The sequence below is a fragment of the Engraulis encrasicolus genome, chromosome 4, assembly GCF_034702125.1.
Source record: "Engraulis encrasicolus isolate BLACKSEA-1 chromosome 4, IST_EnEncr_1.0, whole genome shotgun sequence".
Taxonomy (NCBI): domain Eukaryota; kingdom Metazoa; phylum Chordata; class Actinopteri; order Clupeiformes; family Engraulidae; genus Engraulis; species Engraulis encrasicolus.
Window position 1 is genome coordinate 30,889,646 of NC_085860.1, and position 27,500 is coordinate 30,917,145.

Here is a 27,500-nt window from a genome sequence, read left to right on the forward strand (position 1 = left end):
TGATGCTTAGCTGTCAGCTGTTTTTTGTTCTTTGATCTGGTGACCCACACTTCCCTCTTCGTTATACTCCATAGATTTCCATACCAAGTTTTTGTATTTTTAAGAAAAATCAATTCTAATTTGCCAGACAGAACTTTCCTTTGAATGGGGTTTCATGTCTGGCAAATTAGAATTGATTTTTCTTAAAAATAGAAAAACTTGGTATGGAAATCTATGGAGTATAAGGTAAGGTAAGGTAAGGTAACTTTATTTGTACCCGAAGGTAGATTTGGTTGCAGGCAAAAGTAGCAAAAGCTTACACAGACAACACAGTACTGACACACAAAAAACGTAGTGATGAAGAGGGAAGTGTGAGTCACCAGATCAAAGAACAAAAAACAGCTGACAGCTAAGCATCAATGATATCTGGGCTTTCATAACCCTCCTGCAATGCCACTGCCATTGACTTCAATGTTAAACACAGTCAGGTCAGCAGTCTAGCCCATTGGTTCTTAACCTGGGGTGCGGGCACCCCCTGGGGGTGCGCCAGAGATTTCAGGGGGTGCGCAGAATTTTGTTTGTGTTAAGGTTGTGACCAAAATTCTGTAGTGAACATTACAATTAGGTCAAATTAAAACCAAATTTTAAAAATTTTTGGTCCCCATGTAAAGTCATTAAGGTATTGATTAATGTCTTAAACAAGAGACATTTTAATTAATCACTTGAATCCTTTTTTAGTGCGTGTACACGTGTAGAAGTTTGGGTCGGGGGTGCGTGGCTTACATTTTAATTAATCACTTGAATCCTTTTTTAGTGCGTGTACACGTGTAGAAGTTTGGGTTGGGGGTGCGTGGCTTGTCTTGGGCACAGGTAAGGGGGTGCGTTAAGAAAAAAAGGTTAAGAACCACTGGTGTAACCCATGACTGCGGTTTTGAGTAATGAACAAGGCTGAGACTTTTTAAAGCCACAGGAAGCTTTTACCAGTGTTTAGAGTTAATTGGTTAATTCAGATGATTAGGTTAATAGCTTGTTTAGACAACCTTTTCATGATATGCTAATTTTTTTTAGATGGAAATTTTGGGTTTTCATGAGCTGTATGCCAAAATCATCAATATTAAAACAAAACAAGACCTGAAATATTTCAGTTGGTGTGCAATGAATGTAAAACATATGAAAGTTTATTTTTGTATCATTACATTATGGGGAAAAAATGAACTTTAACACAATATGCTAATTATTTGAGAAGGACCTGTATAAACACACAAGCTAGCTGCCATCTCATGAAGTTCTCCTCCCCTCGTACACACACACACATGCACACGCACACACACACACACCTTCTCTACTCCCTGTCACATCAGCTCGGCCCACGCTTCCTCCAGGTCTCAGCTTACACTGTAAATATAGACCAGGGTGAATCATTCCTGCCAAACATAGACAGACAACTTCACCATCTTAGATCAACCTCATCCATTGATCAGCATTGATTGAGGTCACAGAGTTCGTATTCAAAGAGCACTCCTCCAGGCCTGATTGGTCTAAAGTGGGTGATTGTTTGTCTGTCACATTTGTTGTTGCTGTGTGTGCTTGTGCGTGTGTGCGTATATGTGTGCATTTAGAATCCATTAGTGTGTGCGTGTTTGCTCACCGTTATGAGGCTGCGATGGCATGACATCTCTGGCAGTGGAACATTTTAGGACTCCTCTTGGGTACTACCAAATGCAGTACTGTACACTCAGACACGTGGAGCCACTCTGAAGCACTCTAGGACGATGCTCGCTGTTAAATCATTGCTGAAGTTGTAGCATGACTCAAGTCCTTTTCCATGAGTGTGTAGGCTTAAATGGAGAGCATGCTCGTGGTAAAAAATTTAAGCGGGAAACTATTTTGAGCTCTTTTTTTGGTCTTCATTCTAGCAGAGAACACATACGCGTGCACTCTCTCACACACACACACACACACACACACACACACACACACACACACACACACACACACACACACACACACACACACACACACACACACACACACACACACACACACACACACACACACACACACACACACACACACACGTGAGGAGGAGAGTACAGTACAGTCTCGTTGGACAGTGATCATGTGACATGGACAGGTAGTACATCTGGAAAGCAATGGACCACTAGAGTAGAGAGAGAAGATTGGGTTCAAAAGGTTCCCCATCTCAAACTGAGGGAACTCTGGCTCGTTGAACTCCACTAGAAAGCCCTAAGATTGCTTTGTGTCCATGAAAAAGGAGCGTAGTGTAGAAACTAAGCAGGGAGGTGCATTCCAGTGTTGCCGAGCGCTGTTAGGTGGTTTTCTTGAAGGTTACAGTGGTGACTACCCTTTGTTTGATACTCGCCGCCTCAGTGAATCAGATATCTGCTTCATACAGATCTTTGATTCCACTTCCCCCAATTGTGGTACAATGGCTTTGGACATGGTGGTGGTATAAAATGCAACCTTTTCTCTGCTACCACATATCAGATATCTGCTGGAAGCAGATAGTTAATTAGGTTTTCCCTTATAGTGGCATAGTGTGAAGCTAGTGATGGTACTGTAGTGTAAAATTCAACCTGATAATGACTTGGCAGCTGAGGCGAATCAGTAATAGGCTTTCAGCCCACTATTTCAGGAAACAAAATTCTGGCCCTGATCACCGATTTTCACAGAGGTGACTTGATGGGGGTGAGGTGTTTTGCACTCTCGTGCCAAAGCAATAGACCTACTTGGAACAATTCCCAGGAACACTATTTAATGTTTTACAAACCCTCATCATCAGTATAATGCGTAGAGAAAGGCCCTTTTTATATGATTTAATTGGACTGTTGTGTTGTTCTTCTAAGTAGTCGCAGACTCACAGCGTGCAGGCAGACATCCAAATCCAAGCATTCCTTGTTTAAATCTGTCCTCAAACAAGAATGGTGAATTCTTCTTCTGCGTTCGAGACAGTGTGACATAATTTCTAGGTATATTTATGTGTTCTGTTTGCAGAATAGATTCAGAATATTCCAGAACGCACCCGTGCCAGGCCGTGTGGTGTTGCTCTGTTACCATGGCAACAGAGTTGAAATGCAACATGTCCATGAATAACAGGCAAGAGGGAGACGAGAGTGTCAGAAGTGTGAATGAACATCAGCACGCTCCGCTGGCTTCGGGGGTGGGGGTGGGGAGGAGGAGGTAGAGCTGCCCGGCGGTGTGCGGATCCTTTCTCTGTGTCTCTCTGTGATATGGCTAAGCCCTTACTCGCTTGAGTGGGCAAGGTTCTCAAAACCAACAAATGACAGAGTGCTAGAGAGGGGGCTTAGGGTATGTTAAAAAAAGAATTGAACACAAAACATTTCACTAATAAATATTTTAGTCGAAATGACATAATATCAAGCGTGACTGAGGGTTGGATGTTTTTTCTCCCCCATTCTTGACTCGACTTGGGTTGAAAATGTCAAGCCAGGCTAACGGAGACTGAAGACAACATACAGTATGAGGGATGAGCCGCTCTCCCCAAAAGAAAGCAAGCGCACGGTGGTCGTCATGGTGACAGGAGGTGTTATGTAACGGTGTTGCCATGGCACGTGCCTGTGTGAGGATGCTGACCTGGCCACACCCCCTGCCGATGACCAGTACTGCTGGACACTCATGCACTACTGCTTTGATTTATTTTCTCTTTTTTTGTTTCCAATATATCATTTTTGCAGTGGTAGAAATACTGGAAATGCCTTGAACACAACAACAGGTTTGTGTTGTGGTTATTACCTGCCTCGCCTTGTGTTGCGCTGAAAGCTCTATTGACCTTTCCAATTTCTTCTTTCTTCACATGACTGTCAAATAGTGTGTGTGTGTACTGGCATTGTGCGTATGTGAGACGAGTGTGAGTATGCTGTAACTGTAATTCCAAGGGGAATTTTCTTTACATTTTATGTTCCACTCAGGCCATTGCCACATTACCTTCATTAAACATTAACAGCACACAACAATACGTCAGTGCTGTTAATGGTGTGTCTGGAGGTGATATTACCTGTCTTTCCTTGATGCACAGTCCCATCCAGGCTGCCCTCTACTGCTACTGGTGCTGCTGCTGCTGCTGCTGCTGCTACTACTGCTGCTGCTTTAGTGTGATAAATGACTCCAGGGAGACACTGTTCTCTTCTCTTCTCTTCTCTTCTCTTCTCTTCTCTTCTCTTCTCTTCTCTTCTCTTCTCTTCTCTTCTCTTCTCTTCTCTTCTCTTCTCTTCTCTTCTCTTCTCTTCTCTTCTCCTCTCTTCTCTTCTCTTCTCTTCTCCCCTCTCCTCTCTTCTCTTGCATTCTCTTCTATTATGTCCTCATCCCCAGTTCTGTCTCCTCTCCTCCCCAGGCCTCTGACTCTCTCTCTCTTTGTCTAGACAAATTGTGCTTCAGATTGCTGGTGTTTAAAATGATTAGAGGGAGATTGTGAGAACATGAATAATTTGGTGTATTATGCGCTCAGGTGCCTTTTTGTCCTCCCTATGAACATCAATGCTTTATCGATTTCTGGAGAATGTATTTTTCAACTCCTTGTTCATTTTTAACAAGAAGTGTTTAGCAGTGTCAAGTTTTTTCTTTTTTTTTTCTTTTTTCAAAAACGGGACCAGGCCCCATGCATGCCTTTATTATGCACATGGGCTTGGTGTAGCCTCTAATGATGACAGGACTGTCAACGTAAGACTGTGAAAATGCAACTTGTTTTACCATATTTTCAAAATGATAGCAGTAGGATGTGGTGATTGTTGCTTTTGGATACCGGTGAATCGTGAACCATTGACTCTGTATACTACAGTATAAAACCCATGAAAAAAGAAACCTGATTCGTTGCATTCCTATTTATAATGGTGTGAGAGAGTGCTGTTCTGAATACAGATCACTGATTCTTGAGAAAGTGGCTAAAACAGGTTGTAATGTTGACAGAAAAAAACAAAGTGAATTACAAAATGATATGGTATATCCTCGTAGACTAAGGTCTTGGCTTTTCAGAAATGCACAAGGCCAATCTCCCCATTATGTATTTTTTTCAGAAATCAGGCTTTTCTCCGATCATACCTTGTTTTTTGTCAACACCGTCAGACACAATTAAAAGTTATTAAAATTGTATTGATTTGGTTGCATATGTATCTGGAGTTTTTAAGTGATTATGTGTATTTTTTGGTTCACACATATGCCTTTAAATGTTGACAATTCACTTTTGTTCTATTTTAATACTGTTTCATGTGTTCTAATTTTAAAATATGTACCGTCATACGATGCTTACTTAACGCCTAAATACAACAAACAATTTTTTGTAATTTCACAAATATTCGTGTAGGCTTAAATTGGCTATTACTTTGATATTTCAACAACTCCTAAGGAAAATGTTGTAAGCACATTCCTTTAAAATTTCCAAAACTCCTTCTTACGGTGGTGACTTAAGAACTGACAGTGGTGACAGTAATCTGAGAGTGGTGAAAGTGGCCTAATTAGTACCTGCATTTAGCAAAATAAATAGCCCTCTCAAGTCAATGGCATCTTGCATAAACACTTTATTTTTGTGTGCACAGTATGAGCATGTGTTTTTACTTCATTAGTTAGAATATCTAGGAAGTAAGCCACTGGTTGTTGAAAATGTGGTAAAAACAGCTTTTAAGTTGTTCAAATCCAAAATATAGAGGTGTATAATCATAGATGTAGGTCTTGGCTGTGCAGGGAATGCATTGGCCAAGCTCCCCATGTTTAACATTTTTCATAAAATGGGCTCTTTCTTGTTTTGTCAACAGCGGCAGACAGAATTAGAAGTAAAAACACATGTTTACTGTATTAAAGTGAATTACTTTAACAATTCAACATAACTGTAGATACTTATTGTATGCATAATTCTTAAAACATGTCAAAAACACGTAAAACATGTGTTTTTTGGTGAACTCCATCAGATGTCACCACCGTCAGGTTTTCTGACAAAAAAACCCTCCAAATGCACCTCAGTGGTGGCTAGAGTATCATTTTGGATCACAATTATTACTAACATGCCTAGTAATGTTTCATTAACCAGCACAATTTAGTAAAATATGGAACAACATGATGAGCAGAACAAAATCTGACGGTGGTGACATCTGACGGTGTGTGAGACAAAAAAAACCACTCTTTTAAATATTATGCATTGTTTGTTCACATTAGCCATTTCATTTTCGCTCTGTTTCTTGGGTGCTTCATACCTTTTCTTAAAAAAAATTATATTTATTAACATTAATGTAATACAATACTATTAAAACCCCCGACAGTGTTGACAGTTTATGGTTGGGACAGTACCAGTGTCCAAACAAATTAACAAAATGAGGACAAAATAATAAACTTACAGGAGCTTCAGTGATGGTGAAGTAGGCAGTAGAGCTAAAGGTTTGAAAAAGGGGTCCTCAGTAATGAAAATTACCTTGTGCATACCTGATTTTATTGTCTTTTAGAAAAAATCTGACGGTGGTGACCAATATGCTGGACACATTTTGAGCAATCAGTAAATAATAGTAAATATTGTTTTACATCCACTATGTGCACATCTGTAGAACCACTTTAATATGGTCTTACACATCATGGTGATATTGTTCAATTCTGTTAGTGATTTTTGTATTTTAAGTCAATTGAAATGATGATGCCAGTCCTTGGGACAGGCGTTTTTACAGGGTGTGGACAGGTTTATAGCCATGAAAAGTAATAAAATTACACTTAAATATTTCAAACAACTGTGTATTCGTGTGACAGACCCCTTGGCCATTACCTGGGTTCATTTTGTTTGTGAAAATTTAGTTGATTTTCAACAGAATTAATATTTTACTGCAGGGACATGTTTTTGCCAAACTTTCAAGAATCAGTGAGATAACATTCAAGCAGCGATGCAGGTTTTGCCTCTCAAAATAAGGCATGAACTGTTCCACTGGCTACTTGCTGTTCCATTTATCCTCTTTCTCTCATTCTCTCTATCTCTCTACTCGAAACAGACTCCAGAGACACTAAGCACACACAGGTAGTAGACGGTAGCCTACTGTAGTGCTTGCAGGTGTTTGGTGCCTGCTAGCCTAATTATCATCGACTTTCAAATCTCTTTTAGACTTGGTCTGACCAAGAGCATAACAATTAGCTTTTCCCAAACAGCATGGTTGACCCGCCTCCCTCGGTTTGCTACTGGTTGTGTACTGCTTCCCGACAAAGTGGGAGGAGTTCCCGATTTTTCCGGAGCTCAGAAACTATATTTTAATTGCTCCTGGCCTGACTAGAAGCAACGCTTAGGGTGTTGCGTCACTAGGAGGGCACGGCCTGGCTAGGTGTCTGCTGCTCTACTAGTTTTAATTAGCTACGCTGACCCATAATATCCACATTACAAAATGTTAATTTATACATATGGGACACGCTGTCCTGACGCAGCCCATAGAAAAGCATTAACCTCTACGGTAGCAGGCAGCCCATAGAAAAGCATTAACCTCTACGGTAGCAGGCAGCACAGAAGAGAATCTGAAATGTGAGCTGCGTAGACTGGGAGCAGGCAGGACAAATGTCAGTGGGGTTTTAATGAACACGCAGGAGGACGTTTGCGTAGAAGATCTTTGTCTTCACTGGCTGGCTGTCTGCTCTGCTGCTGTATTGATTGCTGGAGTCCTTAATGAGGGGAGGCTAAGGACAGCCAGCAGATCAGGGCCCTGATGAGACTTTGCATTTGTAATGGGGGGCGCTGTGGCGCAGCGCGCTAAGCCCCCCACATTTGGTGCTTGCATGCCCACGGGGACCCCGGTTCGAGTCCAGCTAGGGTCATTTCCCTGCCCTGCCCCATCTCCCTCTCCAAATCGTTTCCTGTCTACTCTCATACTGTCCTGTAATAATAAAGGCCAAAAAGCCCCCAAAAAATACTTTAAAAAAAGAGACTTAGCATTTGTCATTCGTTGCGCTATCCTTCCACCTTCCACCACCAAGGCGGGTCAAATACAGTACATTTACAGTAAGTTCAGTGAACAGTCAACCACCATATCAGTATAAGAGCAGTGTAAGACAGGGGTCCTCCAACCTTTTCTGGCTCTGAGAATTCATGGAAGGCTACCTGGTACCTCTGAGCACCACATCGGTGACGCCTGCAATAGGATGTGATTTTTTTTCTGTCTGTGTCAACCTCTGATGAGCTCTCTGCATTCATGGCACCAACTACAGCACCCATTACCACTACCAGCAAGGTAGTTAATTGGGTCTCTCTCTGTCTTTCAACAGTCCATTTTGTTGCACAGTACAGTGGGGTGTAGAGTGCTTTGTTTTTTTACCTTTTGTCTTCTGATGAAATACAGTGCTATGACTGCCTTCCTTCCAGTGTGGTATATGTTGTGTGTAGTAGCGTTTTGGAGAGCGCGCACATCCAGATTGGACAGGTGCCGGACTTAAACACGATTAAACATGAAAAGAAGGAAGGTCCGCACACTGTTGCTGCTCCAGGTTTATTAGCACAACCTTTCAACCATGCAGTCTGGTCTTCGTCAGGTGTATATGTTGTGTGTCCATCGAGAGTTTCTTTAGTCTGTGTGTGTGCGTGTATGTGTGTGTGTGAGCATGTGTGTTTGTATTCATCTGCTGTCCTTGCTCTCTATTTGTGCCATTTTGATTGCCCTCTGCTCACGACTTGCTTCTCCATGTTGTTTTCCCCCTTGCAGGGGATTGTCTGTTCTCCTGGGGATGGAACGAGCATGGAATGTGTGGAGACGGATCCCTTTGTGATGTCACGCGCCCGCGTCCAATCCCTGCGCTCAGAGGCGCCAGGGCCATGCTGATTGGCTGTGGAGCAGGGCATTCCATGGCTCTGTGCTGTTTGAAGGACGGTGAGGAGGAGGTAGTGGGAGACGGCTCTGCGGCTGTGGTCGGACCTACTGTGGCTCAAGGTGAACGTGGTTGAGCTGCGGCTGACTGCAGCCTTTGCCGGTAACGCACGAGCTATCACACACACACAACTGCTAAATGTGTGTGACTTAACTGAGTCCTCCTGACTCCCTCAGCCTCACACCACACTCGCTGTGACACACACACACACACACACACACACACACACACACACACACACACACACACACACACACACACACACACCAAAAGCATGGACACAGCCCCTCAGGAGTATCGTTTACATTTGAGTTACCAAAAAGGACAAATGCCCCCTTCATTTCCCCATTACGCACCACCCTGTGTGTGTGTGTACATTACATTACGCAGCGCAGAGTGCAGATTAGCATCTTTGTGCGGTGATCGCTTTCTGATGGCGTCGTCCCCCAACACCCCCCAGAGGAATACAAACCCATTGGAAGGAGGAAATGGGAGACTGAATGTGTTGAGTGCTCCCACTGTGCGACACTGATGCTGCTTAACCCGAGCCCCCATTACATCATTACGCCATCATGAGCCTCCACAGCCCCCTCCCCTCTCCTCCCCTCCCCTCCCCACTCCTCTTCTCCTCTCCCCTCACCTCCCATCCCCTCTCCTCCTCCTCCCATCCCCACTCCTCCTCGTCCTCCTCCCATCCCCTCTCCTCCTCCTCCTCCCATCCCCACTCCTCCTCGTCCTCCTCCCATCCCCACTCCTCGTCCTCGTCCTCCTCCCCTCCTTCTCTCCTCTCCAGAGGATGCTCTTCATCATGAGCCCTCTCCTCTTCCCCACTCCTCCTCCTCTTTCCACCCCCCTCTCCCAGCCCTCCACTGTACTCCTCCTTCTCCTCCTCCTCCCCCTGCCCCTCCCCTCCCCACTTCTCCTCCTCCCCCTCCACTCCCCACTCCTGCTCCTCCTCCCCCTCCTCTCCAAAGGATGCTCTTCATCACTGCTCCAGGGTTTTTATGCCTTCCCGTGTGTGATTGACCCCCATTGGCTCTGCTCTTACCTGCCTTACGGGACGGGACCCACGGTCTCTAGACCTGAGGGATCATGACTCATGACTACATAGAATACATTTCACAGAGTTAATCCAACACTTGGAGCAGAAAATCATGAAGTCAAGTGTCATGTTTAAAGGTGCACTGTGTAATATTTTTAGTTGTTTATTTCCAGAATGCCCATTCACAAATGTGACCTTTTCATGAATACTTACTAGAGGTGCTCCGATTGCTCGGCTGCCGATCATGACCGGCCGATAATGGCTAAAAATAGCCTGATCGGTGATCGGAAAAACATGCCGATCAAAAAACTGATCGAGAGATATTAAATTCCTCACGCAACCATTTGCCTTTACACCTGGCGCTGCATGTAGGCGCTGGCTCTGCACAGCTGCAACTGCACCAAAAGAAGGCATCTTTGCTTGTCTATAACTTTTCGCCATTCCCCCCTTCATTTCCACCATTCATAACCATATCTGCATCAACAATGATCTGATTTTCCGATCCATGCGCCGTTTACCTGACTATGTAATTTGCGATTGAGTACTCGCCAGTGAGCCATGTTACGTTATAACCTGTGTAGTTGCCTTGGTCAGCACGCGACAACTTCACGTTGTCAGCACAAACATGTCAATTATTGTTTTCAAAGTTGTAATTGGCAGTCAGTCGATTAGTTTGATAGTCGCTGAAACACCAAACGGCGACAGATGTGGTTAAAACTTGAGAGAGAGATTCAGAACGGTAGTGGAGCACTGCAACTGTGGACGGTGACAGAGAGGGGAGGGGCTCTCCTCACGAGGCTGCTCATTTAAAGCGACAGGTTGTTTTTTTCTCGTATGTGGAAGACTATTTGATGTAATGTTTCAGTTTCAATTCAATCTTAAATAGTTTAGTTATTCTATGCAATAACTTATACATTGATTAATACTGTAGACTGTATTACCAACACTAGTCTGAAAGATAATAATAATAATAATAATAATAATAATAATAATAATAATAATAATAATAGCCTAATACTGTAATAGACATGTGAAAATTAAGATTGATTGGTTTATGGGCAGAAATGGTATTCAATAAGGATAATTAATAGGCTATTAAAAAAATAGGAAATCATTTTTGTGATCGGCAATGATCGGTAATCGGCAGATAAAGATTTTTGGTGATCGGTATCGGTGATCGGACCCAAAAAATGGTGATCGGAGCACCTCTAATACTTACTACCACCATCGAATTCTTCTAAGTACTCATTATTTATGGGAAAAATACACTTTTCGTACATGAAAAGTGGGATCTTCTCCATTGTCCGCCATTTTGAATGTCCAGAAATTGACATTTTTAGCTGCAGAACGTACTGTACTTTGGTCATACTAGTGAACATTATTTCATTATTTAGTAAATATTCATGAACAGATGTGGCTGTAGACAGCACAGTTTCAATGAGCAGCATTTTAGTTGCAATGCCTACAGTCCACCTTTAACTTTTTTTTTTTCGCTTTTCATCTGGTGTCGAAAAATTGTAGTGAGTGATTCAGTATTTGAGTTTAAATACTACCAATTTCCACTGTCTTAAGTGTTCAACTAACACTGCAAAATTTTCTGTGCATACAAGATGAAGCTTGCTGCTTCAGTTCATGGTGATGGATCATGTTACTCTACCAAATGAATTATTAATTCACATATCGTGTGAAACATATCTGTTTAACGGTGTCCATCTGCTGTCATCATTAAAGTTTGTGATGATTCAACATTTTGTGCCACTCTTTCAGTATTCAGTTTCCATTCATGATGTAGAGAAGCTACAGTACATATGACCGTGAACAAGAAGTATTTATGCAGACAATGCATTTGATCTCACCAACCTACAGTAATCTTGCTGAAAAACCCTGATGTCATTTCAGTTATTTTTTTCCCTTGTTACACCACAGACTGCGCAAGACCTTCTAATAACTACTAGGGGCAGGGATAGTAGTTATTACTACTACTAATAATAAGAATAATTACTGGTATACATTTTATTTAAAAGTCGCCTTTCAAGAAGGTCCCTAGGGAATCCATTCCAGGGATTCCCCGCAGCTCTTTATTGTTAAGGCGCACAAATGTTGTTTAGACATAAACATGGTTCGGGAGGAAGCCTGCGAGTGATTGACAGACGTCATTACTTGCTCCCGCCTTCGCAGATAATTAAACCCCTCCTTTCCCTTTCACCTGTCTTGTGTGAAGGCTTTCCGGATTGTCCCACCACTTCCCTCAACTCCTCCATTCACTAGAGCAACCAGCTACACTCCTATACAATGGGGGTGGAAGCGGATCTCATCCCGCATGATCTACGCTTTAAACATGCCAGGACCGAGGCCAGACAGCATGCCACTCTCGCATATTGTACACCAAGCACTCAAGGGCAAACTAGTGAATTGGCTAATGAAGAGATAGTATTTTGTGAGTGTTTATCTCTAAAATTGCTTCACCAAAACTGCTCTAAACTAAAAAAAAAAGTGTGAGTGTGTGTGTGTGTGTGTGTGTGTGTGTGTGTGTGTGTGTGTGTGTGTGTGTGTGTGAGGCAGTGGCGGGGGACAGCATCAGCATCGGCATCAGCAGTGTGCTGTGCTGGTGTAAATCCCCGGTGGATCAGGCCTCCATGTATTGTGTGGGCTGGGGACAGCACAGTAGGCCGGCCGTGAAATACCGCCCCGCTGCTGACACACCGTGACTTACCGCCCTGGCTGACCACCATCACTCACTGCCCCCTCACCTCAGCTGGCCAAGCCATCTCTCTTCCTCTTTCTCCTTTTTCTTTCTCTCTCTCTCTCTCTCTTGCTCTGTCCATCCTCTTTCCTTTTCTCTCTTTTTCTCATTTTTTCTCTTTTTCTCCTTGTCTTTCTTTCCCTCCTTTTGCATAAATCATTCTCTGTCTCTCTCTCTCTCTCTCTCTCTCTCTCTCTCTCTCTCTCTCTCTCTCTCTCTCTCTCTCTCTCTATCCATCCCCCATTTATCTTCCTCTCTCTCTGTTGTCATTCTCTCTTTCTGAGAGGGATTCCCTGACCTGAACCAAACACCCACCGCATTGCACTGTCATAACAGTTTCTCATCACAGCACATGTCCTCGTGCCCACACACACATGACACAGGCGTTCGGCGGGCCCTCTCTCCCAGAGATGCTAGAGACCAATGTGGCAGTTGCCACGTCAGATCTTATGTTTTTCCACCCCCTGTAACCGACATCAAGTCGGCTCTTATCACTATAAACCTGTCCTTCCATTCTGAAACTGTAAGAGCAATGCTGTGATTTGTCATATGCTTGCATGTGGAACGGACAGTGTGTGCAGGATTTTTTCTTACACAGTATTTGATGGTAACCTCACTGTGGTGATATCCAACACACCTGTCTTGCGCAAAAGATGTGCATAAGCACTCTTACTATCTGAAATGATTTGTTTGAAAAGTGTAGTAGTGTAATGTAGTTCAGAAATAATAGATCATGACACTCTGTGTTATTTACCACAATACTAGTACTGGGGCAGAATCCACATCTGGAAAGTTCATGCATTGTCCATGAGTAGAATTACCCATACTCAACAGAATGGTGTGTAGTAGTTTTATTGGTTTCTCATTTTTTATTTTATTCATTACTCTCAGAAAAGAGACACAAAATATTGCCTGAACAAGTCAACTCAAAAACTACCAATAGAACAACACCATGGTTAGATACCAACACATTCGGCTGTTCAAGAAACACACAATGAAGACTTGTGGGAAAGTATTCATAGTAAATATTGCCATTTCGGAAGTTGAGTTGTTTGTTTTTATATATATAGTTTTGCACGGGCACTCGTGGGGATTTGATCTGGTCTTGACTGGCGCCTCCTCTGGCCAGTGTTGACAAGTGACCAGGAATGCGTTTCTCGAAAGCGCCGTTGCTAATTCAGTTAGCATCTCACTTGATTGCAATGCAATTTCCCATTTGCAACCTAATAAGTTGCTAACTGATTAGTAACGACGCTTTCGAGAAACTGGGTCCAGGTTTCGATTGGCGCCAATGCCATCCTAGTCATTTCTTTAGTGCTGTTAAAGGTTCCAGTGCAGTCGCTCCCTCCACATCTCCTGGATGTTACCAAGGAGACGAGATGTTTTTTGGCAGTGTGTTTGCAGTTGAGCTCAGTGCTGGTCCCTAAGGGTTGTTGTTGTTGTTGGTGTGTGTGTGTGTGTGTGTGTGTGTGTGTGTGTGTGTGTGTGTGTGTGTGTGTGTGTGTGTGTGTGTGTGTGTGTGTGTGTGTGTGTGTGTGTGTGTGTGTGTGTGTGTGTGTGTGTGTGTGTGTGTGTGTGTGTGTGTGTGTGTGTGTGTGTGTGTCTTGGGTCACTTTTCTACTTTTTTCTTTTTTGTCCCAAACAGAACTATAAATGCAAGTGACATTTTTGTATGTATGTAAGACACAGTGTAGGTTCCTTTTCTCTTAAATTGGCTATTCCTTTTGTGCAATCCGCCCATATTGATTGTTCAAAACAGTAACGAGGGGGGATTGCAAGAGTAGGTATGTTAGCTTCACAACAAACCTTTTTATTAGTAGGTGGCGAGTAGCTTGACACTAACTTTCAAAACGTATTAAACCTAGTCAGTGCTTTTCAAAGGGTCCTACGTGTTAGATATGTGTAGCTACTGTAAGCTCTAAACCCTGTCATAAAAACCTTTAAAAGTGTTGAAGATTGCAAGCTTTAGGGTGTGAGATTAGCAACATAGGCAGAGGATAAGTCATTCCAGTTAAAGAAACTCCAAGTAGTTTTTGCCTTTACAGTAGTAACCCTACAGCCCGGAAGTGTCATTGTTATTAACATTTTCAGGCAGAGAAGCATGCCAGTGGTGGTTCCAGCACTCAATCTCAAACAGACATCTTCATACCAAAATCGGTGTTCTACCAAAAAGTTGGTTTCAAATGGAACCAAGTTAAAGGGAACATGACCACAAGGTGGCCGGCAGCCAGGTCATCCGGTTCACATGCTGTAAACACTTTGGCTTTCAGTGTAACTGGTGGAGGAACTGGCACCGACACTGTTCTGGATTAGGGACATCAAACACCCCAATTTGCAAAAATTGCAAAATTACTACTTGTAAAATCCTAGCAAAGGGTGGCACAATAGGCCTGGAATTTTGCCTGGCAGTAAATGGTTGTTTTTTTTTGCGAAATCTGTGAAGTATGTTTTTAGACAATTTGATCAAAACTATGTTGTTTGGAGAATCAATGGGCGGAATTCTCCAGTTGCCTCTCCACATTCCCAGATTTGAAATCCCTAATGCATGTTTTTGCAGGCTTCCTTTAGCAAGGTTTTAGCCTCTAATCCTTTAGCCATATTTGAACACCCATGTAGCCGTCTTTTCGGTGTTCTGTGGAAGTGGAAATGCAACTGGGGCATTCTTCCAAATGACTTTCCTTACTATTGTAGTTTGGAGCCTTACTAGTCTCAAAACAAGTTTTGCATTGGTTTTGCTAAGAATGCTCATTAACTGCAATTTAAAAAAATCAAGTGGGATTGTGCAGTGTTTTATTTTTCAATGTTGTAATGTTTTCAATTGTTGCGCCCTATTCTCTGCCTGAAAACACCTGAAGAGAAATACTGCATGGGCCCACTGTTCCAGATGTAATGCTATGACAGGGTGGCAGGGGGAAACAGTGCCTTTCACCCTGCAGTTCTGTTGAACCACTTTAAAGACAAGATTTTGGAAATATTATTTGAATGTCGAAAATAAAAAACACTTGCCGTTGCTTCACCTGCGGCTAATAAGGGCAGATACCTAGCTTCAAATGGTCTGATGTTGCTTTCTTTAAAATTAAATCAGTGAAACAGCCAGGGGTTCTACGACAGTGTAACCTTAACTATGCCTAAGCTATCTTTGTGGCCGTGCAACTATGGTGTTTTTGCCCTAATAACGTAGCCTATAGTCCTAAAACGGTGATCAACATGTGTGGTTTTCATTTCAGAGAAAGAAAATTCTCGTGTGTTTTCTTGTCCTAAACCATTCTATAAAGTGAGCGTACATCAGTACAAAAGTGCAAAAAGGCATTCATGAGGCATCGTCTACTGATATGAGGCAGCAGCTGCCATAACCTAGGAGAGAAATAATTTTCCCAGCCTCCTCACCCCGACTAGGTGAGACTTGAGTATGTCATCACGGCTTTACATGGTTTGAGTTGGTTGTACTGCAATGTCCGCGTTTAAACCCAGGGGTGAGTGCTGGAGCAAAAATCTTGGCAACATTACAAAAACGGAAGCACACTCAAGAACATAAAAACATGGCCTAGTCCCTCTAACGCAATTCACAGTCTTAACAACACATCAGAGCACAAATGGGGGGGCGGTGGAACCAAACATATTTACAACACCGACATATAAGAGAACACACACATACACACATTAACAAGTACTCACAAATACACGCACACACACACTTTCACACTGCCACACATACGCACACACAGTACAAACACACAGTAGCACATACACACCAAAACATAGGCACTTTACATAATACAGCACAAAAAAGCACTCCACTGTTACAGGGCTACGGTATGGCTAGACAACAATGATTTCTTCTGCTCTACGGCGGCTACATCTATGCTGAAATAGTCTCTGCCACACAGCCAGGTGGAAGCTGGTCTACTGTACACACACACACACACACACACACACACACACACACACACACACACACACACACACACACACACACACACACACACACACACACACACACACACACACACACACACACACACACACACTGCATGTCCATTCACTCTCACATCATTCACTCTCACTCTCTCACTCACACACTCACTCACACATAACACATATGCACATCATTCAATCTGACACACACACACACACACACACACACACACACACACACACACACACACACACACACACACACACACACACACACACACACACACACACACACACACACACACACACACACACACACGCTATCTGTGTTGTCAGGTGGGTGAGGAGGCTGTGTGGTTCATGCACATGGTGGTTGGTACACCTTGATTCATGACACACACTGACTCTGTGGGCTGTCTGTTCCGGCGGCGCCGCTGCGACTCTGAAGAAACACACAAACACACAAGGAGGGGAGAGAACACAGAGCACACAGCAACAAGGAGAAATCATATTAATACCACAAACCCAACGCAAGGAGAGGAGGAGCAGAAGAAGAAGAAGAAGAAGAACAGGAGGAGGAAGAAGAAGAGGAGGTTGAGAAGAAAGAAAAAAAAGACACTGCAACAACAACAATAACAACTACAAAGACAACATACACCACTTAAATATGTACAGAAATCAACAATCAAATCAACAGGAAACAAAACGGGTACATAGCTGTCTGCCCAGACAGCCAGGGGGACAGGAAGGGGATCGCTGGAGGTAAACAAGGAGAGGGGTGTGGCAGGGGGGCCGAGCAGACACAGCCCCTCCCTCCCTGCCTTGCAACAAATTCCGGTACGGGGGGGGGGTCACAGTTGGCCATGCGTTTGCTTGCAGTACATGCAGCAGGCAGGAGGAGCAGTACTGCAGGCCAGGCAGCCGTCACAGGGGTCTGCAACATATCCAACGTGCACAGATGCATAGCATAAAGCATGCACACACACTTCCATGCAGATACAGTATACATGTACACGCATACTCACACACACACACACACACACACACACACACACACACACACACACACACACACACACACATACACACACTAAATATGTACAAGGAGTCAGCCAGACATGCTGCTTCCAAATGGGTGAGAGGTCATTGATGCTGCCAGTCATGCATGTGTGTGTGTGTGTTTGTATGCGTGTGTGTGTGTATGTGTGTGTGTGTGCGTGTGTGTGTGTGTGTGTGTGTGTGTGTGTGTGTGTGTGTGTGTGTGTGTGTGTGTGTGTGTGTGTGTGTTTGTATGTGTGTGTGTGTGTGTGTGTGTGTGTGCGTGCGTGCGTGTGTGTGTGTGTGTGTGTGTTGAAGATACAGTGTACCAAATGTGGTGTTAAGCAGGGCGTTTTTTGTCTACTCCTGCTTGCAAACACACATTTTGGTGTGGGGTCTAGGCCTACAGTAGGACAGTCTCTTTGACCGCTGAACTTAAATATAAGTCTTCTTTCAATGGTACACACTTGGTTGCCTGTCTGCCGCCAGTCTGTCCGCCTGGCCCACTTTGCAGTCTGTAAGGCTGTAGTGATGCTGTACAGGATGTGGACTTTTAGGGCACTCCAGCACATCTCTTAAGGACACTCACACAGCCCTCACAGCATTAGGTTGCTATGGAGATCCACACAGGTCAAAGAGAGGTCACAGGCTGCTCTGTTGTTTGGGTAATGCACAGGTAAGGACAGAGAGGTGTGCGTGTGTGTGAGAGGGAGGTTTTTTGTGTGTTTGTGTGTGTATTTGTGAACACGTGTTTGCATATTCTGTTCAATAAAAACAGAGGCTAAACACAGATTGAGTACAAAAATTTATTTCATGCAGGATATTATTTACATCGTTAGTTATTTGCATACTTTTTGTTTGCATACAATTGCATGCATTTACCTTTCCCCAAGTGACCCTAAAGGTATTTATAGTTTTTCCAAGATTTTTTTTTTTTATCCTTTAAATATACTGCATATAGATACATATAAATGTTTTTACATACACTGTAGTTCTGTTTTAGCATAAGTTGTTTTTGTGATGTTTAATACTATTGTGTAATGAGTTACACTTTCAAAGTGGTTTTCACAAATATCTACACTATATTCTATGGTATTCACAATTTGAAACAAAATTTAAGAAAAATAAATATTTAACTTTGCACAAAATGAGACATTTTCTGTATTTTTTCTGCTGTAAAGCTAACTTAATGTTTTATAAAATAAATAAATATCCATAACATGCTCAGGTAGAGTTTCGTAGTGGCGGTAAAGTGCTTTACTGAATGATGCATTTTCAAAACAGAATAATGTCATGTGGTCGTCTTAGGCCACTGCTACTGTCGATAGGCCCTTGTGTACGTTAGGATGTTTGGGGAAAGGCAAATCGAATGAGAGCAAATAAAACATTTGCATCGCTACAGATGATGCCATATTTTTTATCTGTCTAAAATATGTATCAAGAAGCTTTGGATGGAAGGAGCATTTTCTCATGACATGTTTTTTGCTTTCCTTTTTTTCGATCAAAAGACTTACATTTTTTTCTCAAGATAGTTCCCATGCAAGACATGCAAATGCAAATGGATTGTTTTAGTCATTTTAATGCTCATGATGCGTATAGCACTAGTGTTGTTAACAGCTACATTCTTCTTACTCATCTGCTTACGAACTAAACTGGGTGTGAGCAATTGACATGGACATTCACTAGACTGCTCTAAATGGAAACTAATAGCACAAGACGCAAAAACCACTGGCCCAATATAACAAATGGCAACGCAAGTTCAAGATTGCTTTTATAACAAAAGCAGGAAGTGGTGGTGAGAGGGTAGGACCTGAAAGAAAGGGAAGAGCGTAAGGCAGATGGAGGATAACAATGGCAAAAGGAAGAGAGATGAATGAGAGAGAGAGAGAGAGAGAGAGAGAGAGAGAGAGAGAGAGAGAGAGAGACCTGAAGTTGACATGTGAAAGTTGGAATGAGTAGGCAGGCTCCTCTGAGAGACGTGCATGCCTGATGATCGGCCCCGTTGACTGCATGAGAGTCTGCATGTGACTCCGCATGTATGAGCGGCCATGTTGACTCTGCATATGAGTGAGTGTCTCTTCAGTGCTACTGGATGGATGAGATGAGAGGACGTTGAGGAGGAGGAGGAGGGAGGAGGGAGGAGGGAGGAGGGAGTAGGTGGATCGGGGAGTGGAGTTGAGTGGAGCGGCCATTCAGGTAGGAATTTCCCCGCACTGCTTCTGGATGGACACTGTCGGCGGTGTTAGGCCACTGTGTGGATGGGATGGGATGGGTGAGGGAGAGGCAAGGCTCGAGGGGCATGGGGTGAGGGGTGAGTGTTGGGAAGGAGAGAAAGAGAGGGAGGGGGCAAAGGTGTGTGTGTTGGGGGGGGTGGCTTTTAGTCTTGTGGTGGGAGGCCTCCATTTAGGTTCCTGCTTGCTTGTCCTAGTTTCCCTCCCCCCAGTACTACTGGATGGACAATGTCCTCAGTACTACAGGATGGGTGGACGTGGGGAGCATTAAAGGGACAAGGGGTGGATGAAAAGGTAGAAGTGGTAAGAGTTGTGATGTGGGGGTTGCCATTTTGCCTCCAGCCTGCTTGCCTTACAGTACCCCATCCCCCCATCCGTCCAACGCTACTGGGACGAAGGCTGTCCTCCGTGCTACTAGATGGATGGAAATGGAGAGCTGTGAGGGGGAAAGGGGTGGGAAGGAGGAAGGGAGGAGTGTTGTGGTGGTGGGGGCAGCGACCATTTTGGCTCCTGCCTCCTTGTCCTAGATCTATAGGGTGGACAGATAGGGGACGAGGAGTGGGAAGGAGGCAGTCAATTTGACACAGTCCTCAGTGCTGTGGTGGGGGAGGCGGTTATTTATTCTCCTGCTTGATTGTCCTAGTGTCTCCCCCCGTCCCCCGCCATATGCTACTGGACTGACTCTGGGTGGATTCCAAAATGCGGACTCCCGTCCCTGGCCTGTGCTAGTGGCCTCGCGTTTCGTTGACACCCAGCCTACTGTGTGTGGAGAAAACAATAAAGTTTCACCGCTTTCAGCCTAGCCACAACAACTTTTGGGGGACTATTCTTCATTCACCATCCTGATAGCAAAAGAGAAAAATGGCATTAGAATTTAGCTTTTGCAAGCTATTGAAATACAATTATGTTGTTGGTGACGTCATCGCGAGGCCACAAGGAAGTAGGAGAGCAAAGGAGTCCGCATATTGGAATCCACCCACTGTCCTCAGTGTTATAGGATGGAGGGGATAAGGGGAGGGGACAAAGGTGTGTGGGAAGGAGGAAGTGATGTCCCGTTCCGGTTGCAAATGAGAAAATGACATTAGAATTGTGCTTTTGCAAGATATTGAATTAATTTTCTGTCGTCAGTGACATCATCATGAGGTCACAAGCAGGCAAGTGAGCAAGGGTGGACAGGAGTCTGCATATTGGAATCCACCCCTTGTTTCTCCTCCCACTGCTACCAGAAGGGATGGTCCCTGTCCTGGGTGCTAGAGGATGGTCCCTGTCCAGGGTGCTGAATTGGATGGATGGAGTGGGGGATGGGCGGAGGGGCGTGAGAGGGCTGCAAGAGGGATGTCAAGGTGTCTATGCAAAGGAGGAAGGAAGTGGGATGTGTTGTGGTGTGGCATGGCATGGGCGCCGCCATTTTGGCTCCTGCTTTGCTCGTCCTACAGAAGTTTCTCCCACCAGCGCTACCGGATGGAAACTGGAACTGGAAACTGTCTGCGGTGGGTGCTGCGTTAGAGGATGGATGGGATGGGGGAGGGGGCGTGGGAGGGCTGCATGAGGCAGGGGGGGCTGCAAGGGAGCGCGGAGACCGAGGACACTCCCAGCGAGCCGGAGGCCATGCCGGACATGCTGCTATGGCTCCAGGGCTTTTCGCAACAACCTTCAACACATACACAACCAGGAAGAGGGAGAGAGAGAAGGGAGGCTGTTCAGTACAGCACATCAGAGAGCATCCTCAGACTACATGTAGCTAGCTGTGTGTGTGTGTGTGTGTGCATATATGCATGTGTGTACATATGCACATGGGTTCGCATAGTGCACATGTGTGTGTGGGTGAGTGCGTGTGGACGAATCTTTTCCTCCACTGCTTATATGTTGTCCCACCCAGTAGCGTGTGAGTAGTAGCATATAGCATGACCTGTCATGCACACTATGCACTAGACTGCCTACAGCATGCATGAGGTTGAGGTTGGTGGCTGGGTGAGTTGGTGCGTTGGTGGTGGTGGTATTGGTGGTCCAGTGGCATTCCCAGGTTAGCACAGCTGTAGGAAGACACTCAAGGACAAAGCCAGCATGTCAACGGCCTGCCTGACTTCCTGCCTGACCTGTCTGTCTAACTGCCTGTATGTCTGTCTGTCTGTGTGTCCTGTCTGTCTAACTGCCTGTATGTCTGTCTGCCTGTGTGTCCTGCCTGCCTGACTGCCTGTATGTCTGCCTGCCTGTGTGCCCTCTCTGCCTGTGTGCCTGTATTCCTTGCTTGCCTGCTTGCCTGCTTGGCCTTCCTAGCCTTCCTGCCTGACTCGACTTGTCTGGCTGCCTGCCTGACTGCACCTGCTTACCTACAGTAAAGTGCATGCTCACTTGTGGCCCTGGCTGCCAGTATGCCTTGACGTTGAACCTGCCTCCCTGACTGCCTGCTTGCCTCCCTGCCTGCCCTGTGTGCCTGTCTGCTTGCCTGCCTATATGGCTTTTCTGCCAACCTGCCTGCCTGCCTGACTACCTGTCTGTGAGCCTGTATGCAAGTCTGCATGCCTTGTATGTATGCCTGTGTGCTTGCGTGCCTGCGTGCCTGCCTGCCTGCCTGCCTGCCTGCCTGTTTGCCTGCCTGCCTGTATGCCTGCCTGCCTGTGTGCCTGCCTGCCTGTCTGCCTGTATGCCTGCCTGCCTGTGTGCCTGCCTGCCAGTGTCCCTGCCCCTTGCCTACATGTGGTGGCTTGTGTGCCTGCCTGCCTGCCTGCCTGCCTGCCTGCCTGCCTGCCTGCGACCCTGCCTGCCTGCCTGCCTGCGACCCTGCCTTCTTGCCTGCCTGCCTGCCTGCCTGCCTGCGACCCTGCCTGCCTGCCTGCCTGCATGCCTGCATGCCTGCCTGCCTGCCTGCCTGCCTGCAACCCTGCCTTCCTGCCTTCCTGCCTGCCTGCCTGCCTGCGACCCTGCCTGCCTGCCTGCCTGCGACCCTGCCTTCTTGCCTGCCTGCCTGCCTGCCTGCGACCCTGCCTGCCTGCCTGCCTGCCTGCCTGCCTGCGCCCCTGCCTTCTTGCCTGCCTACCTTGCCTGCCTAAACTCAGGGCTCAGCCCCTAGAGAGCTCAGTGGCTGCTCTTCCACACTGGCACTGGTCTGAATATTTCATGTGTGCAAGGGCACCACTGTATCCTCTACACAGTACACACGCTGGATGAGCTGTCTCACGTGCTATAAACTAACCTTCAACTCTCTCATATTTTGCGACCTTCTCATTGTGTATGGTAATCTCTGCACTGACTACAGCATTTTGATTGTACATCAAATTTCCTTAATTGCTTAATTATCTTCTTCTAATCCCTTTGGAGACATTATGTGTGTGTGTGTGTGTGTGTGTGTGTGTGTGTGTGTGTGTGTGTGTGTGTGTGTGTGTGTGTGTGTGTGTGTGTGTGTGTGTGTGTGTGTGTGTGTGTGTGTGTGTGTGTGCCTGCATGTATTTGCAGCTTGCATGTTGTTGTGTCCTCTAGTGTAAGTCACTTTGAATGAATGTGTTGTGTTATGACTGGTTCAGTAGATCCAGCAGTGTGGTAAGTGCATTTTGTTTTAAATCATCATATACTACCTTGCATTATTGTATGGGACAAATACCAAGCCATTTAAGCTACCTCCTCTATGAATTGATTTGTAAATAAATATTACTGTCATAACCTTTTCTGTCTACCATTCTCTCCTTCTGCGTCACGGTTGACCTCTAAGACCACTACTGGATTAATAAATAGCCCTTTAAAGTACGTTGTAAATAATTTTTACTACTATTATGACCTTTTCCTGTCTGCCATCCTCTCCTTGTGACTGTCTCAAGGTCTTAAACGTTGACCTCTAAGGGAAGAGAGTAGCCTCCCCCGTGCGACTGGCTGAGTCCTTGGTCATGTGACGACATGCCTCATGTCCCATGCTGCATCACTGCGGTGCGGTGCGGTGTGGTACGGTGCGGTACGCCACCACAGCTGTGCTGTGTGCACCTTGGAGTTATTGTATGTCGGCATGCACCAAGTATGCTCAAGGCAGGCAAAAACACACCAGAGTTCCCAACCCATCATATCAACACATGACAAAATCCAACATAATCACAGCAGCTTGACACAGATACATCATTGCACAGAGAAAATGACCATTACAAGAAAAAAAAAACATCATTGCACAGAGAAAATTACAGTTACAATAAAAAAAGAGACACAAACCCTGGACTCATTTCTATAAAGGATATTTTACATGTGCTTGTAGAGGGCTATGTTTGCTCTCATCATCAGATTATCCATTTATATTCTGCGTGTGTTTTTATTTGTGAGCTGGTGTGTGCACGTGCTGCTTGGGGGGCCCACAACAAATGATTTTTCTGGAGGTCACGTTAACAGCATCTCCGTGGTAACGCTCCGGCCGAGCTGAGATGCATGACAAATTAATCTGTGATGTGAATACCAACAACCAGCACGGCGGCGCCATCAGCTCTGCAAACCCTGCCCTGACCAGTAATAACCAGGGAAGCTGTCGTTTCGCACCGCTAGCAGCAAAAGACTACCTATAAACCAGAGAGGGCTGCCTGAGTGTTCATTCCTGGCCCCGTTTGAGATGTCCCTTGCTATACAAATCTGCTCAGTGTACATGCGCACTATGCAATTACAATGCATTCTGGTTAGAAATTCCTAACCTGAATTGCATTGTAATTTTTGCAGTGCGCAGATTTTGACAGTCTGCACCATCACGAAGGAGCCTATTAATAATATTATTATTAATAACAATAATAATAATAATAATAGTAATAATAATAACAATAATAATACACAAGTTCTATATTGCGCTTTTCATGACAGTCAAAGTCGCCTACTTTATGTTTGAAATTGCTTAGATGTGGCTCAGCGATGACGATGATCGGGCGATACCTACCTTTCCTTGGTCTTCCCGTTGCTGTTCCTGTGTGATTGGCTCGTTCTCCGGGTGTAAGCAGGAAGCACGGCCGCTCCGCCCTCTCCCCTGGGCTGAACGCTTCCTCGGGTGAAACCGCTTGGTCGATGTGTGGACAGTCCTCATTGGCCAAAGCCGCTTTGGATGCCTCACCGTTGACTTTGAAATCTTGTTAAACACACACACACACACACACACACACACACACACACACACACACACACACACAACACACACAAAAGCCAAGGCGAGGAAATATTATGCAGAGTCAGAAAAGTCAGAAAAAAACCTGCACAGCTGGGAAGGATAAAGCACAGGTTCCGCAAAATCTTTTAGTGCAAATAAAACTGTAACAGGAAACAGAAAGCCAGAAACAATGCTTACTTCATGTTCAAAGCACAGCTGCTTTTGACATCTGAAAGTAACAAGCCCAAAAAAAAGCCACAGAAATGTTTTGAAGCTTTGTTGTACATCAGTACAATGCAGTCATATTAGCAGCTACTACAAACAGACTGGAAGCAAACAGTCGCCATTTATATTCGTTAAAGAGTGGGCTTGTGAAATTGACAAGGGTTCACTTTCACATCTTGGAAAAGCACAGAGAGCCAAGGCCAGGCAGTGTGCCAATATTTGACTACAGGTCTTCGGAAGGTTAGACTTGTAGTCTAGCAGTCTGGAATCTCTCCATTCACATGCTTGAGAGCTGTGGGTGGGACCAAACCATTGCCATTATGGTTCAAATTCCCATTGCACTGCCTTGGCCAATCGACTAACCAAGGGCAAATTTTGTCCGACTGATGGGCTTGGGGTGGTGCCTGTTGTCGTGATCCTACAAGGACCGAGGGTACTGTAGACCAGTGGTTCCCAACCTTTTTCTTCAGGGACCCATATTTTTGACATTTTAAGCTTTGGTGACCCAATCGTATGAGCTCCCTCATGAGAGGGAGTCACATGATACATTAATTATCATTTTATTCCTCAATTTTTAGAATAAATGTAGAATGAATGTTTAATGTATCGCTTACATTTTGTTGCTTCTATGCATACCAGAGTATTAGTTTAAATGCTTTGTCATTTATTCAACATGAGCTATATATGGTATTAAAACTAAACCCCTTAAAATCAAGAGGGCTTCGCGACCCACTGTGGGTCTTTGGCGACCCATAGGTTGAGTCCCGACCCATAGGTTGGGAACAACTGCTGTAGACCAACTCACCAGGCAAAAATATTTGTAGCCACCGGGCGGTTTCGTCTTTCGCAATGCTCAGCATAGAATGTTAATTAACCCCCCTGCAAACGGGGGGCATACCGCTATTCCGACATACCGCTATTCCGACAGCCGACATACCGTAGGGTTAGGGGTAGGGTCAGGGTTAGGGTCAGGGTCAGGGTTAGGATTAGGGTTAGGGTAACTGTATGCACTCTCCCTAAAATGATAAAAGCTGAGCAACGTAGCACAAACCAAAGAAATGGCATAACTCGCGCCGGTATTCCGACAATAGACATCAATGTCGGAATAGCGGCATATAGGAACAGCGCCATGTAACCCCTGCAAACACCTGAAATAGCCAGGTAAACTTCAGTCAGATTGTGTTAATAGTCCAGTACATCACCTGGTAGAGTAACTCTCTTATTCTCTCCCATTTTCTCATACTGTCTCTTCCATATCACACTGTGAGGTTCACACTGTACTGTTGTTATAAGGTCAAGAAAAATTAGTTTGTACTGCTCAGCAAGATCTTGGCTATCTGGTTGATTATCTTGGTTATAGAATACGGACTTCTACAGCTTGAATGACACAAACACAACTGTGATTACTCCAAAAACTGTAGATGAACAAAAAAAAAGGTTTGTCTTTCCAGTAACCACCATTGATTTGGTTTCCATTTGTTGCACTGTACCATAACCAGTTGGAAGCTAGTGACAGATACAAATTGATACTTTTGAATAGGTATGTGACCATGTTGGTGGGTGATGGGCAACATCTGGGCAACATCTGAACGGCTGATTCTCATTTGCTAGCTACTTGTCACCCTCATTAGCCTGATGTAGCTGTATGCAGTGTTAATTTTGTCATCCATTTTTTTATTTAGTCTTAGTCTTAGTCTTGTGTCAAAGTCCATTCTTAGTATTCGTCGCTTTAAGTCTTTCAAAAATCATTTTTGTTTAGTTATTATTTAGACCAGTGTTTCCCAACCTTTTTTGTCTCGCGTACCCCCTAAACCTCTTAGTTGAGCCATGAGTACCCCCTAATTCCTGTTATATATCGCTTTCTCTGTCCTGATTTGACTGCTCCATACATTTGTTATAATAACAACATCTTTCCAAGTACCCCCTGCAGTGTGCTCGCGTACCCCTAGTGGTACACGTACCCCTGGTTGGGAAACACTGATTTAGTCGACTAAAACATTTTTGTCTAGTTTTAGTCTTTCACAAATAATTTTTGTTTAGTCATTATTTAGTCGACTAAAAGTCCTCAACATTTTTGTCTAGTTTTAGTCTAAACATTTTAGTCTTTAGTTTAAGTCACAATACAATAAAACACAAGGCCTTTAGTAATGCACTGAGACTTGGTTATTGCCATTCTGGTAAAGCAGTCAATAGTGCATACAAATGTGAATATGTTGCTGGTGCTACGTATTCATAAAGGGATTTTTGTTTTGTTAGAGAAGCTTCTCCCCCAATATTCGTTAGGGTCAGTCTGCTAAAAGTAAAATCGGTGGATGGATTCAGCTGTAATTAATCATTTTTTAAAATCCCATAGTGTCCCTTTAAAGGTTAAATACCAAT

At 44.5% G+C, this 27,500-nt stretch overlaps 2 protein-coding genes across 4 annotated transcripts in view; one reads left to right on the forward strand and one right to left on the reverse strand.

Annotated features, from left to right (window-relative positions):
* sergef (secretion regulating guanine nucleotide exchange factor) overlaps window positions 1–9,421 on the forward strand; it is a 36,362-nt gene extending 26,941 nt beyond the window's left edge. For both annotated transcript variants that reach the window (XM_063196110.1, XM_063196111.1), the window contains exon 11: window positions 8,667–9,421. In XM_063196110.1, the coding sequence (XP_063052180.1) occupies window positions 8,667–8,905 (239 nt within the window). In that variant the 3' untranslated portion in view covers window positions 8,906–9,421. The remainder of the gene's footprint in view (window positions 1–8,666) is intronic.
* A 4,759-nt stretch (window positions 9,422–14,180) lies between these two features.
* kcnc1b (potassium voltage-gated channel, Shaw-related subfamily, member 1b) overlaps window positions 14,181–27,500 on the reverse strand; it is a 46,678-nt gene continuing 33,358 nt past the window's right edge. The window contains exons 3-4 of one of the 2 annotated variants that reach the window (XM_063197148.1): window positions 24,693–24,878; window positions 14,181–16,971 (exon numbers count right to left, since the gene is read on the reverse strand). In XM_063197148.1, coding sequence (XP_063053218.1) covers window positions 16,862–16,971; window positions 24,693–24,878 — 296 coding nt within the window. In that variant the 3' untranslated portion in view covers window positions 14,181–16,861. Of the gene's footprint in view, window positions 16,972–21,086; window positions 21,450–24,692; window positions 24,879–27,500 lie in introns of those variants that run through there. The other variant, XM_063197147.1, reaches the window with a different exon arrangement.